The sequence below is a fragment of the Rattus norvegicus genome, chromosome 15 (assembly GCF_036323735.1).
Source record: "Rattus norvegicus strain BN/NHsdMcwi chromosome 15, GRCr8, whole genome shotgun sequence".
Lineage (NCBI taxonomy): Eukaryota > Metazoa > Chordata > Mammalia > Rodentia > Muridae > Rattus > Rattus norvegicus.
In genome coordinates this window covers 43404492-43421615 of record NC_086033.1, presented here as the reverse complement: position 1 = coordinate 43421615, position 17124 = coordinate 43404492, and the positions used below count along the sequence as shown (strand labels likewise).

General features: G+C 43.9%; 1 protein-coding gene across 2 annotated transcripts in view; it reads right to left on the bottom strand.

Annotated features, from left to right (window-relative positions):
• The window catches only part of Ints9 (integrator complex subunit 9), an 84315-nt gene that overhangs the window by 38934 nt on the left and 28257 nt on the right, over positions 1–17124 (bottom strand). The window contains exons 3-6 of one of the 2 annotated variants that reach the window (NM_001402259.1): positions 13848–13908; positions 11304–11366; positions 8631–8770; positions 6173–6259 (exon numbers count right to left, since the gene is read on the bottom strand). In NM_001402259.1, coding sequence (NP_001389188.1) covers positions 6173–6259; positions 8631–8770; positions 11304–11366; positions 13848–13908 — 351 coding nt within the window. The remainder of the gene's footprint in view (positions 1–6172; positions 6260–8630; positions 8771–11303; positions 11367–13847; positions 13909–17124) is intronic. The other variant, XM_063274137.1, reaches the window with a different exon arrangement.

Below are 17124 nucleotides of genomic sequence, written 5' to 3'. Positions count from 1 at the left end.
AAACAAAGCCTCAAAACCACACATTTCTCAATATTAACCGGAAATACTATAATCCTGATTTTTGTTTTAGACCAAATTACTTCTAGAAAGAACAACGGCGATCACTACGGCACAGCGTGAAGAGCAAGCACCTTCCAAGAGAGTCCAGAAGATCTTTGCTTCAACTCCACAGTCCCTGAAAACAACACAACTCTGCTTCATCATTTGTTTAATGAGAGAAGAGTAAAAGAAGAGAGGCAAGGCGGCCGGCCATGGGCATGTGGTGGGAGGGGGCAAGGGGGCAAGAACAGAGAACAAAGAGTAAAAGAGAAGTAAGAGGGGAGGAAGAGCTCATTTGTTTTTTGAAGTGAACTTGCTGAGCAGGACAGACTCACGGACAGAAGAACCACACTAACTTTGAGTCTCAGTAGGAAGTAATAGAGAGGTTTTATTTCATCAATATCCTTGGAGTTTGGGAAACATGTATTGGTCCCTCAAAGGCTAACTTACTGACAACATGAAACAATGGGTCTGGGATCACAAGGCTGACTCTATCAAAGCACAATCATCCTGTGAGGATCTGCCTTAAAGAGCCCTCTCCATGGCTAACTTCTAAAACTGTAATGTATGTGCACTTAGAGGGTTTTTTTTTTTTTTTAATGTATTTTATGGAAGGAAATCATCACATCTCAAAAAGCATCACTGACAAGGTTAAACAGGTGGGCTTAGAAACAGCTTCCTTTGTCCACTTGCTCTCAACAAAAAAGGTGGCATCTATGATGAATTAGGGCTGGAAGGCAGGTGTGCTCTGGTTGCTATAAGTGGATTAGTCACAATTTAGTTGCTGTGATAAAACACCATGGCCAAAAGCAACTTACGGGAGAAAATAAAAGTTTATTTTGGCTTATGGTTGGTTCCACAGGGTTGGAGGACAGAGTCTGTAGAGGCAGCAGAGGCAGGAAGCTAAAACACAGGAAGCAGAGAGACCAGGCAGGAAGTAGGGAGAGCCTATAAAGTCAGCCCCCAGAGGTGAGCAGTAAGACCGCACTCCCTGAAAGTTCTGCTCCACAGTGATGGACTTCTTCCAGGGAAGCTGCACCTCCTAGAGGTTCTACAACTCTACAAACAACCAGGGACCAAACGTTCAGATACGTGAGCCTTGAGGGACATTTTCACTCAAACTACACCTCCAAATGTCTTGCTTAAACAGGCAAACAGCTTAAAAATGTCACCCATAGTACCCATTTGGTCCACTCAGCACCTCCAATGGTGGTTGGCAATCCTCTCAACTTTACAAATGTGGAAACTGAGCCCAAAGAGACGACCTGACTCAGGTACAAGAAACAGAGCTGAAATTCAAACTCCAGTCTGTGTGACCTCTACGCCCACACTTCCAAGTTCTTCCTATTATACAGTCAGACCTGATAAATTCCTCAGCAAATAGCCAAGGAATGTCAGAGCAAAAGAATAACGGCTTTAACATGCATTTAAAAGTCTCCTGCGGGGTGAGCCTTCTTCTTCTGTTCTTAATTCCTTAATGTTTCAGAGATGATTATGACAATAGCTTACCATTTTTATCATTTTTGTAAATGCAGAATCTCACTGGGGCTCAGCTTGCCCTTAAACTTTTCCTCTGCCTCTGCTCCCTATTTCCCAGCTGTGAGACTTCACAGGTGCACACCGCCATACCTAGAAATGCCTTATCATGACTTATGATTAATTACGATGAAGGATTCTACTCTTATAAAACATTTATATTAAAAATACCAGACACCAAAGCACTTTCTTTTGTGGAATATTTTGCTTTAAAATTTCTCATTAAAAAAAAAAATCTAAATTTTAAGGTGAAACTGAGAAAATTCTATTACATGGGTTTTCCTTCCCTTCAAAACTGCATCTTTTTTTTTTCTGGAAGAGTAAACTGTAGTGTCAAAATTAAGACGGATGGTTAATGTCTTCTACATAAATTTTAGGGACATGTCAACTAAGGCAAGAAGTCACACAACTGTCAAAAGCAAGAGTAATAGGATTTTTGAATATACATCCTAATAATAAATCAAATGCTAATTCAAACCAACTTCAAATGATTTAAGAGAATTTGTCAGATGTTTTTTTGACCAATGAGCTTGAAAATGTTTAATTTATTGTTTTCTTTACTTGATGGCCTTCTTACTAACTCAAGCTACTTAGATGCATTAATTTCAGGCACTCGACCAAGATCTATTTTGAGAATCTCTATGTAGTTTGAAGTAAATCTTCAAGTCTCAAATCTGACTCCCAGTGATTTGCTTGAATCACACGGGGCATTATTTTAATGTGTAAGCCAGCACTTAAAAATAACTTTGAAAAATCACTTATAAAACAGTCAGATTTGAACTTATTAAAAAAAAAAAAAAGCAAAACAAACCTGAAAGAAAAAAGGGTAGATTTGGCAGTTCACACCCTCAACAGCGAGACGCTCGGCGTGCTCCAGCTGCTTCAGTACGGGACTGTGACAGCACCCCAGGTGTCCGCAGAACTCCTTCAGCTGACCAAATGACGCACTCCTACAACCTGGCCCAATTAAATAAGGAACTTAAAAAAAAAAATTCTACTTCTTTTACTAAAAAGTCTAAGGGCATCCCCACCCTCCTGTGTGCACACACAGATGTGCTCGCCATGTGTGGGAGGGTAGAGCCACAGATTGATGCCAGATGTCCTCTATCTCACTGAACCTGGAGCTTACTGTTTAGGCAGGATTTGCAGGCCCCCAGCCCCTGGGATCTGCCTGTCCCTGCCTCCCTCTCCTGCAGCACGGGGTCATGGATAGACACTGGGTGCCTGGCTTTATGGAAGATGCTGAAGTGAGAAACCATGTTTGAAGGACATGTGCTTTCCTTAAGGAATCATCACCAGCTCAAAGAGTGCTTCCATCTCAATGCCAGTTCTAAAATTTGTGCTGAGTTTATTCAGGATAGAAAAAAGACAGCCCTGGGGCTTTTGCTTTATCACTCTGCATAATTAGACTGTCCCCTTTGCCATCAATAGCTAAGGTCCGTCATGTGTCTCGAAGTCAAAATGAAAGCCCTGGTCAGGGCCTGAGTGCACACTGGTTGTCTTCAGCAGCGTACATATCAGATCTCTGCACCTCTTCCAAGGTACCTTTCCCTTTCTACCCTTTACCCACCAGTGGTGAGATGAGACACTGGTGGCTCTGTTTTAGCTAACACTTCCTCCTACAGAGATTTGCTGAGCATCTCATGAATAATGCCCAGGCACCTGACCTAAGGCTCTCTTCTTTCAAGCTCCATTCACTCTCTTCCTAATACATACTAACATGACTCTGGGAGCCAGTTATGTTGTTATGTTTTAAAAAGAATGGGTAGCAAGGGGGAAAATGCCTCTTTTTGTGCTGAAGGTCACAGAAGAGGCAAATTAAGACTCAGAACTTCCTAAGACTTGGCCCAGGACTTGGGAAATCAGGAACACTGACCTTTGAATACCACTTCTGATGTGCCAAAACTATTTGCAGCTCAGTACATCAGAACATAAACAAACAAGAGGAAATGAGTAAAGGAGGTCAAGGCACACGTGGTCTACTACAGGGAAAGAAGAAACAGCCCTAAGACTTCTTTAAGGGGGGAGGTTGTCAGGATCTGAGGTCCCATGTGGTCCAGCGTGCTCAAGGTACTGTAAGGGCTGAGAAAAAGGCAGATGAGACTGTAAATGCCACATAAAGAGGGCAGGGGACCATGTACCACTGTTTGGGAGTGGCCAGATCAAGGAAGCCATTCAAACAGAGACAGGACAGCCTGGCTATGGCACTCCCAGATGTTTTAGAGACATCTGCACACCATCCTACCAACCAGAGACACCCAGAAGATCCATGCAAGATAGGAGAAAAGGGGACAGAACACCTACTTCCCTCTCTACCACACAAGGGGGACTGCAGGACATGCCCTCAAAGACTGACTGACTGAGGGTTTGAATGTGGACTCTGTAGCCTGAGTCACCTAAGAAGTCAGAACCTCTTACAGCTAGCAGATAACCCTGGGGGAAGTTACCCACCCTCTGTGTGGCACGTCTCTCCTGTAAACTCAGTAACACCACCACACATGTCATCAAAGTGCTAGTTCCTTCTGCAGAAACACATTTAGAATGATGTCTGGCAGAAAAAGTAATTCCTAGGTTAAATAAGCAGTGAGTACAAGGAACACATAGAGGAGACAGGTGCCTAAACTCTGGAACACAAAAATGGGATAGCTCACCTACACACACAGGAAGACTGGCAAAATGTAAGACGCTGACATTCAGAAGCCTGGATGACTGCTATCATCATCATCATCATCATCATCATCATCATCATCATCATCATCATCATCATCATCATTCTCTGGGGACAAGGTAGTGAAGGGCGGGACAACTGGACAAAGGGGTGGGATCAGGAATTCTCAGGAAGTCTAAAGCAGTTTGACCCCTAGGCTCTCCATGATAAGAGCAGAAGATGGGGTTGGAGGTGAAGGCAGCCACTGCTGGGTTAGACACATGCCAGGTCAAGGTTGACTGGTGGCCTCCACTGCCAGGGGAGGTCAGAGTGCATGGGTGTGGAATCAAGCCACCTACATGCTCCCTCCGTGTACATATGTTTTACCTGACCTCCCGCAATCTAGTCTCTACCTATACTCTGGGGATGGCCACTGATCTTCCAATGTCCACTTCCAAGGGCCACATCTCCATTTTTACTGGCTAGTTTTCTTTAGTTTCTTTTCTTGCACTTGGGTTCTAGCACTTGTAGAACTTGCATATGCAGTCTAGGCTGACATAGCTTTCAGTCTTCCTGTCTCCCATTCCAGAGTGCTGGGATTACAGGGACTTGTCACCACCTATGAGCCTGTGCTTTTGGAACCTTCCTATGTCCCTGGCTTCCACACTTTCCTCTTTTCTACTTTGCGACTCCCTTAATACTTACCAATCCCTTTAAATCCCAACTCAGAAGCTTCTCTGGAGCTGCAGTCTTCTTCATGCTCACTGCTTCCACCCTAGTTTAGACCTTTGTTTCTGAAATGACCCCCTGCTGGTCTCCCGGTCTCTATCCCTGCAGGGCTCACCACTCCCATGCTGCTTCCAGAGTTCCCTTCTTCAAAACCAAATGTGGTCATGTTGTTCTCCTTACAGGCCTCTACCTGCACATACTCAATGGTGCAAGCCTCAACCTCACATGTAGGAGACTATATAACCTTATTCCAACCTGCCCCTCCCTGCTTCACCTCCCTACCCACCCATCAACACTGAATTTCTCACCATCCCATGACATGAAACCAGATGCCTCTTCAACACAACTGTTGTGTGTGTGTGTATGTGTGCATGATTGTGAGTGGGTATGGTGTGTGTACATACATGTGTTTTCATGTATGTAGACATACAATGTGCACATGCATATGAGGGCTTGTGTGCATACGTGTGGAGACTCAAATCTGATGCCAGGTTTCTCCTTCAATGGCTCTCTTTAGTGACTGAGGCAGGGCGTCTTGCTGAACCCAGAGCTCACCATTTCTACCAAGTCTAGCCAGCTAGCTCTGGGGAGCCCCTGTTTCTACCTTTCTGTGTTTCTGGGATTGCCTGCTCACTCTTATGTGGGTTTTGGGGATCAGAACTCTGATTCTTATGAATGTGGAGAAAATGCTTTATTCATCCAATTATCTCTCCAGCTCCCAGTCTTTATGCAAGAAAATCCTTTCTTATAGCTGATTCACATCATCTAAGAAATGTCCTCCTCAGCTTCCTTAAGCAGCAACATTGTTTTCTTATTTAAACAATTATTTATTTATTGTGTGCATGTATGTGTATGTGATGGATGCACTCGGGACAAGGCACATGTATAGAAGTCAGAGGCCAACCTGTGAGGTGTGGGTCTTTGCTATCATGTGGGTCTTGAGGATCTGCAGTCTTGGAGCCCCTTTGCCCACAGAGCCCTCTTGCATCCCTAGTTCTTTACCTGCTGAGTGGTGAAGATTCTTAAGACAGTCCTGGCAAGACCTGAGTGATCTGGACCATTAGACCCAGAACCTCCAGGGAGCCATGTGTTCCTAACGCTCCCACAGCCTGTATGTGTGAAGTAAATGAAGCCCATTCACCTCCCGCTCTAACAAGGTCTGTGCTGGAGTACAAAGGAGACTGAGAAGCTCTGTGCCAACAAGGAGAGGGCTGTTCTCACCGCTGTATTTCCTTATTCTTCCACAAGGAGGCAGACTGGGCCTTAGGCACTCTTTCGATGAAATTCACCAGCTCTTCCATGAGAAGCCTGAGTTTAAACAAAGCATAAAGAATATTGAAGAACAATTTGCTGCTAACACTATGCCAGGAGAGGGAGATTTGCCCACTTTTCACTACCCTGTCCCAGAGATAGATGTTTTAAACTGATGTAAAAAGCTGACACATACTTTGGGAATCAAAAATCCTCCAGTCAGGTTCTTAACCTGTGGGTCTCGATCTGTTTTGTTTTTGTTTTTGTTTTTTTTTGGGGGGGGGAAGGAGTGTTGAATGACCCCACCACAGGGGTCATATATCAGATGTCCCACATATCAGATATTCATATTACAATACATAACAGTAGCAAAATTATAGTTAAGTAGCAACAAAAATAATTTTAGGGTTGTGGGTCACCACAATGTGAAGAGCTGTATTAAAGGATTGCAGATTAGGAAGGTGGAGAACCCCTGGTTTAGAGGGAGACGTTGAGAACTAGTTTAAAATCTGCCCAAAAGATCTACAGTGAGACAGACTTCTGCCATTCTGCATGGAATACCTGAACATAGCCAAGGGAGTCCAAGGAGTGCTGCACTCAGCTGACTTGCGGCTACACAGACATTGATAGCACCCTGAAAACTAGAGGATAATCAGACAGCTGGAAATAGAGCTGGACCTGGCAGCTCGTCTCTGTAATCTAACCAGAGGCTGAGGCAGGGAGACTGCCATGAGTTCTAGACTAGCCTAGGCTACATAGTGAGATCTCAGCTAGCCTGGGTTGCAGAATGAGACTGTCCTCCAAAAAGGTCCACATATCCACCTTCCTTCCTACCCAACTAGAGATACATGTTCAATATTGAATCCAGTTCATGCTAGTGCTGATAATCAAGACAGGGTAATATCCTCTCTGTACCAATAAGAGACAACAGCAATATACAAAGTTATCGGCGACAGAAACCCAAATGAGTGCACTTCACTGTTTCCCTAACGACCATCTCTCTGAGGCAGCAGTGCTGGCCCCAGTAGCCCAAGTTTTGAGGCCCAGGCTCATGACCCTTAAATGCCATCCTTCTCAGACTACGCCATAACGCTTGCAACGCTTCTGCTCAACTACACTGCTGTCTTGTTTTCCTATAATGGCAGTTTCTGGTCCCCGGAGCCCCTGACTGACTTTGTATAAGCTGCAGGTCATGCACACTAAAGGCTCTGCTTCATTTCTAGTCACAAGCTCATCTTGTTGGGCATCTGTAAGACACTACAGTACAACCTAACAGTTCATAGTACAATCGACCCTGTACACTGGATCCTGAAAGCTGTACCTTATACTGGTTATTTCAAAGCTGTACATTATGTATGGGTTGTTCCCCAGTAATAATTTACAGGGTTTCTTTTTCCTCTTTTCTCTCAGTAACTGATTCTATGGTAATGTACAGCAGCCATCTACACTGCAAAAGCTTAGTTGTGGTAGAGAATAAAGTATAACCTTCTTGGTTGACTGAAGATTGTAATTCTTGTTTTATAAGATTTATTTTTTAAATATTTATTTATTTTTGTGGATGGAGAGAAGACCCAGTCGTTTAGAGCACTTGCTGTTTTTGTAGAGGACCTGGGTTCAGTTCCCAGCACCCACATGGTGGGTCACAACTATCTATAACTCTAGTTCTGGGGATCTAAGACCCTCCTCTGAGAAACACAGGCATCAAGCTCAGGAATGGTGCACAGACATTTATGTAGGCAAAACAGACATAAAATGAATGATCTAAAACCTACGTATTTCTTATGTGTGTATGTGTGTGCACACCTCCATGTGCATGCATGCATGTAAGCATGTGGCTGTGGAGCCAGGAGTGAGATCCCAGGGAACAGGAGCTCTAGGTGCTGAAAGTTGCCTGACATGGGTGCTTGGAACCAAAACTGGGTCCTCTGCAAAAACAGCAAGCATTCTAACTACCAAGCCATCTCTCCAGGCCCAAGACCGTTTACTCTTAAATCCTTAAGTGTGTGATATTTCATTCTGTCACCGCGAAAGACAACTTAACTGCTTCTTCCCTTGTTTTCTACAAGTCTTCATTTACAGCCCTCAGTAAATCATGAAAAGAGGGGATATTTCAAAGAAAATTAATAAAGTTTCTTCTTTTTCTTCTTCATTTAAATAAGCAAACTGCTCTGAAGATTTCTGCTTTGGATCTTTGTGGCATCTTCCTAAGCCTCTGACCCACTCGCACCATCTACGGAGGACTTGCCTATGAACACTCCCTTTAGCTATGCTGAAACAAAGACGGGGACACATCTCTAGGCAACTCCAGTGAGCACGCCTGTGTCTACAGAGCAGCATACTCATCTCTGTTCCTGGGAAATAAATTATACATTTCTGGTACCACACCCAACAGTGGCCACTGAAGGAGCTTGGCAGTCACACCTCTCACCTGCCGATCTGCATGGTGGGCTCTGTGGCATACACTGTGCCCGTGAATCCTGTGTGCTCGGTGATGTAGGGCAGCGCCATCATGCAGTGATAGTTAGAGATGAGGATCACATCGACTGTAGACAGGTCTATTAGCTCAGTCTGAAGAGAAAGGGAGGGTGATATGCGTCTGTGCCAGGGCACATAGATCAGCAGGACGGGACTGACAAATGATGCTGTCAGAATGTAGAGTAGTAGTTTCGCTTCTTCAGAATAATGAGGCCTTTCCCGCAACACCGCCCTTCTCTCACTGTGGATGTGTCCTAATACTGACAGCCGATAGCCAGGCAAAATGGCTTAGCTGCGAGAATGGGGCTGGCTCACTGGTATCACTCTGATCTTATACATTTAGCAACCTGCTCTTCAAAAGTCAAATAGAGAGACAACTTAATTTGTTTCTTTTTCTTTTTTTGTTTCAAGTTTTTGACTTTTTTCAATGTCTGGCTTTTTTCAATGTATTCCTGAGGGAGGAAATGAGAAATAGAATTGCACTAACTCTTAGAACTCCAAGGGGGCTTTTTATGCATCCTTCTTGTGATAGCACCCTGCACTCTTCCCCTGCAACTTCTCTGCCTTCCCACCTAACAAGCCTTGGCATACTAGTGGGGGGTTGGTGTGGGGTGGACTCAAGCATATACTATGTGGATAGCGAGCCTAGAAACTGCAGCTCACAGCCAGCAACTCTCCCTCACAGAGGAGTTAACCCCTAACCATGTGATATACTGAGGATGAACATAGCTGTAGAGTGGGTGGTGGAGCTGTTAGCCCTGCTCAGAAGTAACAAAGATATTGATGACATAAGCAAACAATAAGCAGTGTGGATATCTACCTGGGGTGTGGGTATTTTCTGGTTGAGTGACTTAGCATACAAATAATTTAATAAGCCTGCCAGTATCATCAACATGTGAGTCAAGGACATAAGTGCCTCATTGCTGGGACAATGGCATCTATGCTGCTGTGCAGGTAATTTCCTTAGACAAAATATTCCATCTCAGATGAGATGCAAAGAAGTGTCAAGGAGGGGAAACATTCCATTCTGCAGGGGAGTTCATTAAAATTCAGGAAGCAAACAATACAAGGCTTCAGGAAGTCCCTGAAACTGACCTGATTCACTAGGCTCCTCCTTCCCCAAGCTTATAAACAGGAAGAACACTGCTGAGGACACTTTCAGACTAGCAGAGTTGCCTGAAAGAGGCTCAGGCAAACTGAGTTTTCTCAAAGAGACACTCCTGGACTTGTCCAGCTACCTGCAAGCTGTACAGTACACTCCAGGTTTCTATCATTGGTGAGCCACCATCTATGCTGTGGTGGGAATTTGGTAATGTGTCATTGAGCCACTTCTGTCCTGTATGTGACCCCTCACTCATGTTCCTTCAAATAAGACCAGTAGGACTCATTGGTTTACCAAGTTGGACTGTGGTGGCATTCTTTCTTTGGTTTATTATTGGTTCTTTCTCTGGGGAGAGTAGATGGTTCTTCATGTTTCCCCAGTATCATATACCAAATGGAAAGAGAAAACCTAATGTCAATATCCCACACATCTATTAGCCTTAACACCACATTTTGTTTGCCCTGTGCTTGCAAGACAATGCTCTCACGATGGAGAGGTGATTCTACTCTCTGCTGCCTCTGGAACTTTTAAAGAAGGAAATTCAGACAAGAGTGGCAAAGGGACAAATGCAATGACAGTGAAAGCAACATTGAAGCTCACATGTAAGGGCATGAGAGGCAGCCTAAATATTCTCTTTAAAATACAACAATCAGCCCACAGAGCCCAGAATCACAGGAACATCTGCTGAGGACAGTCAGAAGAAAAAAAAAAACAAACTTATTTCAACCAAAGATGCGTGATGACAAAAATATTTCTCCAAAAAAAAATTAATATTTAAATTCCATTAATACATGGATATTCACAAATTTACTTACATACTTTTAGTGGAATAAAAATGAAAGTGTGGGGTTGGGGATTTAGCTCAGTGGTAGAGCGCTTGCCTAGCAAGCGCAACGCCCTGGGTTCGGTCCCCAGCTCCGAAAAAAAGAAGAAAAAAAGAAATGAAAGTGTTTTTACCTTTGAAAGTGTTCTGTACAAGCATTTGGTTCTACACACTATGAACAGGTTTGCACACTAACTGTACTGGACCATCCACAACACACGCTGTAGAATTGAGGGAAACAGTAGTGTCATGGGTTTACGTTTGGTCTGTTGGGCTCACTGACTAGAGCTGGTGCCTCCTGTTTTTTCCAAGTCTTAACAACAGTGTGGCTCTACTTTAAACAGTGACTTAAGACATATAATCTAGATTGAAAATACAGCTAATGGCTTTAGAACCTACACCAAAGGTGAGCTGGGAAATGTAGGTTTCTTATTGGCAAGTTCCGTACTCTGGAACAAGTCACAAGGTCCTTGGAGCACTGGTCCACACGTTCCACATTCTTGCCCATGAAGTGAAGGGTGCAAGAGTCCGTGTCATCCCTGATACACTGAAATCAATGGGGAGCTGCCCATTCCGACATGACAGCTGCAGTGACAAGAAGGCTGTGGTGAGTGAGGGCGTGGGTCATGGTGCTTTATTCCGTGCCTTCCAGTGATGATTACCAGGATGTTGACTTTCAATAAGAATCACTTTCATCTTACCTCTGGTAAGCAGAATTCAGGCACAGAATCCACAAATACATGACCTGAGCACTCTTTTAGCTCCTAAAAGAGATGGAAAGGAAAAGTACTAAGAGATAGTTAATAGATACAGTATCAGGGAAACTTAATCTCCACACCTAACCTAGAGGGTGGGAGGTTATTTTTAGACAAATTGTTCCCTATTTAGGTTCAGGTTGGCTAGGTGCCTGACTGAGGGTGAAAACACTGCCTTGCGGCAGATCTGGGGTTTGAACACACATTCCCCGAGGCATCTTTAAGAGTCAGGAATAACACATGCTGCTATAATTTGAGATTCAGTGCTTCTTAAGAATTAGTTGTCAAGTCAAAGCTCCCTGGGTCCTGACTAATATCTAAGGGATCAGAAGCTGGAGAGGAGGCCATGGAGCCTGTGTTTATGACAAGAACTTCTGGTGACTCTACTATGGCATCAAGTGAGGAGTCCAGGCCTGGGAAAATCACTTAGGAGCCTTTCTTCCATGCGATTAAGAACTGAAGGGAAGAGGCCTCGTGAGGAGGGAGGAGAGGAGTGGGGAGCAGGATCCAAGTGCTGCCACCACAGTGCATGTAGGGTCTGCTCCACAGAACACACACTCACTTGGGGTTATACGCCAACCATATTTATTCACATGAAAAAGGAAGGCTTATGGATTAAAACAGGATATATACCTCCCTGCCTCTGCCAGTGCCCATGTCTATATAAACATCTCGGTCTGGACTCTCCCAAGGACTGGCTATGAGAAAGGAGGCTGAGAGCAGGAGCTCACACAGGGTGCTGTTTTCCTGGTGGTTCTTCCCTGAACTGGGGGTGGGGCGGTAAACAGAAGGCAAGGTGTCTAAAGATGGCCATGCTATGGAGCCACGCTGCATTAGAGCAGTTGCACTTACTTCCATGGCAACTCAGAAGCATATCAGAGAGTCCTGAGTCCACTGAGAAGAGGTCTAGAACCTCAATTTGCCAGTTCCCATGGAGAAGCAGCACCAAGAAAAACTCCTAGACAAAGTCACACATATAAGAGTACTCCAATTATGTTAGAGCACACTGAACTGGAAAGGCTGGGGACCCAGGTGGACCTCTAACAGGTAGGCTGCGATGGCCCCAGAAAGCCACTGACATTTACAAACACACGGCAGAGTTTTTGGATCACCACAGGCAGAGGCCTATAACTTTATAGCCAAACCGGGTGGGACTTGACAGTGTCCTTTGCCTTTTTCAGAAAGGGAAATATACAACTTCAGTTCTACCAAGTTTTTACAAGTCACCCAACAAATATTTCTACATAATCACACACATGTATCTAAATTTACCATAATCCGAATTACTCTGCCTTTATTTGAAAACAGGGTGTCAACTACATTACTAGCCTCAGGAATTTATTGGGGTCCTTAAGGCTTCTTCCCCTTGAAGGCTGTTCTTATGAGCAGCATGTCACCTGGATACTGTTTAACTACTGATAGGATGAGCTGAGAGAGAGAGGTGGGGGTGAGAGCAATAATTCTTAATTCTATGGACCCATTAGCTAAAAACAAATGAGCAATTATTCTTAAAGGGAGACAATTCCCCAGCTCTTTCAAGATGAGGCTAAAAGTGAGCCGCCGTGGGCAGCTTCAAACCTTGGCATGACCTTAAGAGGGCGCTGTGATCTTCCTCTTCACAGTGCTATACTCGGGTGCTTATCCTAGGATGATAAAGTCTCTGAGGTCTGCAGGAGGCACATTTGCCATTCTGAGCACTTACAATGTCACTGTCTGTCACTCACCACTCCCCTTTAATGAAACACTCCCACATACACATGCAAGTCACTTCACTCACCCACGAGGCAATGGTAAGGCAATGCTTTTGAGCCTCTCAGGGATAATGATTTAGAGCCAGCAGCAGGAGACCTGGGCTGAAATCAGGTACATAGGTTCCTGATAGTCACATAACGTTATAGTCAGCTATGAGGGCAATCTAGTTTCAGATTATGCACCGGGCTTGCACCTGAGTTTGGGGTGCAGCTACGGGAATTAATTCTGAAAAGAAGCCACGCTTGTACAGCAGTCCATTGTAAGTGGTAACTCTCACTCAGATGCATCATGTGAGAGATGTTTAAAGTCACTCAGCATTTCAATTCCGAAGCTTAGGTGAGACTGGATGATTTAAAGGACCATGGAGGGACATGGAGAAGTGTGCCTATGTCAGTTTTAATTTTTTTTTTAGGCATTGGGATCTCATTTAATAAGCTGACCAAAGTCTAATAAGCACCGCCTTTGTGACCCTAACTACAACTGTAGATAGCTTTCTTTTTCTGGTGATAAATTATTTACAAAGTATTTAAGATTGTCACAGACACAAATGTGACCTGAGGCCAAGCACAGACAGTCTCTAAAGACAGAATTGCCAAGTATTAAAGACCCTGATGTGAATCTGGGGTTTGTGGGAGAACACACATGAAAACACACTCAGCCTTGAGTCATTAGCATGGCTCTGACAGGACAGCTTCCCACCGTGTACAAGCAGGCTGCAGTTTTTGTTTTAGACATTACCTTGTCCAAAAAAGCATTTCCATCTTTCAGAGACCATCCAGGAAGATTAGATAGCCTGGGGCTGCAAAACAAAAATGAATTATCCTGAATACATTATAATCTTCAGTGAGTGAATTCATGATGACTTTATATACACACCATACAGTTAGAAACAGTTAAGAGTTACTGGCAGTGGTTTTTACCCAAATTAACTGAAAGAGGAGAACTAAACAGTTGTATTAAGTTTGAGACTCCATCTTAAAGCTGGCTATGGTGGTCCCAGCCTACAATCCCAGCAACTGTGAAGCTGAAGCAAGAGGATATCATGTTTGAGGCCAGCTTAGACTACACAGTAGAAGAAAGTGAAACAGCTGGGTATTATGGTGTGTTCCTGTGACAGAGGTCAGCCTAGGCTCAGAGGTCAGCCTAGGCTCAGAGGTCAGCCTAGGCTCAGAGGTCAGCCTAGGCTCAGAGGTCAGCCTAGGCTCAGAGGTCAGCCTAGGCTCAGAGGTCAGCCTAGGCTCAGAGGTCAGCCTAGGCTCAGAGGTCAGCCTAGGCTCAGAGGTCAGCCTAGGCTCAGAGGTCAGCCTAGGCTCAGAGGTCAGCCTAGGCTCAGAGGTCAGCCTAGGCTCAGAGGTCAGCCTAGGCTCAGAGGTCAGCCTAGGCTGGGCAGTCAGATACTATCTCAAAAACACCCAGGGCTGGGAATAGAATGGCTGGGTGACAGATAGAACGCTTGTCTGTCTGTCCCATGCCTGGCTCCAGGTTAATCAATCCCTGGCATTGCCAAATCAATGGCTATGTGGCATATCAGTTTAGAACAGATCTGAGAAATTTAAAAGCATTTATGAAGAAAGGAAAGAGTGCAGATGAAATACTGCGGGCATTTAGAGCTCCCAGTCACCAGTTATCTTGCTGTATCTTGTTTGTGTTCCACAGCCATCGTGAATGGAGGCAGGATGGGTAGCTTCACAGACTTTGACAAAGCTCACGTAGGTTAGGTGCTGGGCTGTGAATTCCAAGCAAAGGAACACTCTCGACTCAGTGCTGACAAGTCGGCCACACCAGGTCACCTGGAACTCTTTCTACCTGTGGTCCCCTTTGCCCAGGAAACTTAAATTTGTATGTGATTCTATGTATACAGGCATACATATAGTATATAGGACTGGAGAAATAGCTCAGAAGTTAAAAGTGAGTCCTGCTCTTGAAGGACCTAGGTTTGGTTCCCAGCACCTGCACCAGTGTCTCAAAACTGCCTGTAACTACATTTCCAGGTTATTCAATGTCCCCTTCTGACTTCTGAGAATACCTGCATACACACAGTACATGCAAACTCATGCAGGCACACACAGACACATTCGTACACAACACACACAATAAAGCAAACAAATCTTTAAGAACAGAATCCAAACATTTACTGATAATCATAAAGAAACAATCCCTTGGCATACATATAATCTTAACACCTACTAAAGATCAGAATAAATCTGCATGCTAATGAGACGGCCATGCTTATTTGATTTCACACATAAATAAGTCTTGACTAGATATCTGACTCTGTAGGAAGTGGAGAGCGTCAACAGTTGTTTTTCCGAGTTGGTCAACATTTTGATACTGTAATCACCAATGTTGAGAATAACACTGTACATAAAAATATGATTTCACAAACGACAGAAAGAGGCCATTTCAGAAATTGTTGGGCATTCTATCCTCACTCCGAGCTAGGATTCATCCAACAGTTTATGAAACTCCAGCCAGCAACTCAAAGAGCAATGTAAAATTTTCATTGTGTTTACTGTGCGTGTGTTTGTGCGTGCATGTGCTTGCACGCTCATCCTTTCTACCAGGTGGGCCCCGAAACCCAGGTCGTCAGCTTGAGCCATCCTGCTTGTTTCCCTGGGTAACAGCCTGGCTCCTAGAATTCTCTCTGTAGACCAGGCTGGCCTTGAATGCAGAGATCTGCCTGTCTCTGCCTCTTAAGTGCTGGGACTAATGGCGTGAGCCTCCACAGTCAGGCCAGAAATAGCAATTTTTAAAATCAAACATTCTAACACAAGACAATACAAAGATACACAGATTTACTAACTTCACTAATGTATAAATCTCATGCTTGCATGTAAGTATGACAGGAAAATATTAAGTCTTCGTTTTCTGTAATTAAACCATTATGTTTTCATAGGAATGGAAAATCCTCTATGTATAGTAAAACTGCAGTTCATGACCTGCAGTCGTCTGGGGTGGAGGTGGTGCAGGCAGTGTGCATAGGCACCCCAGAGGATGACGCTGTGTACCCGGACCTGACTGCAGTGCAGGCACGCAAGTCGGCACAGGTGAGTGCAGGCGAGAATTCCATTTGACTCTGAATTAATTTTTGGTCACTGGACATTCAGGAACCTTTTACTGTTGCCAAATATATTACAACCTTCACAATCAATTATGTAGGATCCCAATCTACAGTTTAAGAAGCTTGGTACTTGTCACCCATGGCTTAAGTTTCCAATCATGGAAAATGAAGCTACTTTTCCTAACAGTTATAAAGTGACTTTCTATCCAGATGAATGGTTTCTAGAAGGTAAGACTAATTTCCTGTACATTATAAAGGCTGAATGAAAAAAAACAAAAACAAAAACAAAAACAAAATTTATGGGCCAGCAAGAGGGGTTTGCAGTAAAAGTGCTTGTCAGGCAAACCTGAAACTTGAGTTCAACTCGCAGATTCCACCGTAGGAGAGAAGCAAGTTCAGAAAGATATCTCCTGTCCATGCATGTGCTGTATGCATGTCCCTGCCACATACACATCCCACACACACACTAAAAGGAATTAAAAATCAACCATTTATTTCTAGCAATTGGACTTCGCTCTATATACTAGAAATCTGAAAATGTCAGTAATTCAGGAGAAAATACTAGAAAAATGATGACCAGTGAAGAACACATGACATTTATTTAACTATTTTAGAGCCATTTCTTTTGACACAAAGGCTGCTATTAATTCTTTTATTAAGAAACTTTTGGGGCTGGGGATTTAGCTCAGTGGTAGAGTGCTTGCCTAGGAAGCGCAAGGCCCTGGGTTCGGTCCCCAGCTCCGAAAAAAAAGAACCAAAAAAAAAAAAGAAACTTTTTACAATTTCTAGTATAAAGTGTATACATCTTTAAATCAGAAGTAACAACAACAAAGACAAGATGCAATCATGTCTGAGACTAGATCTTGGGTTCAGACTCTATCGTAAGATCTTGAACATGGCCTAAGGCTGAACTTGAGTTAACCAACAAACCGACACCTAGCGTCAGTTTCCAGG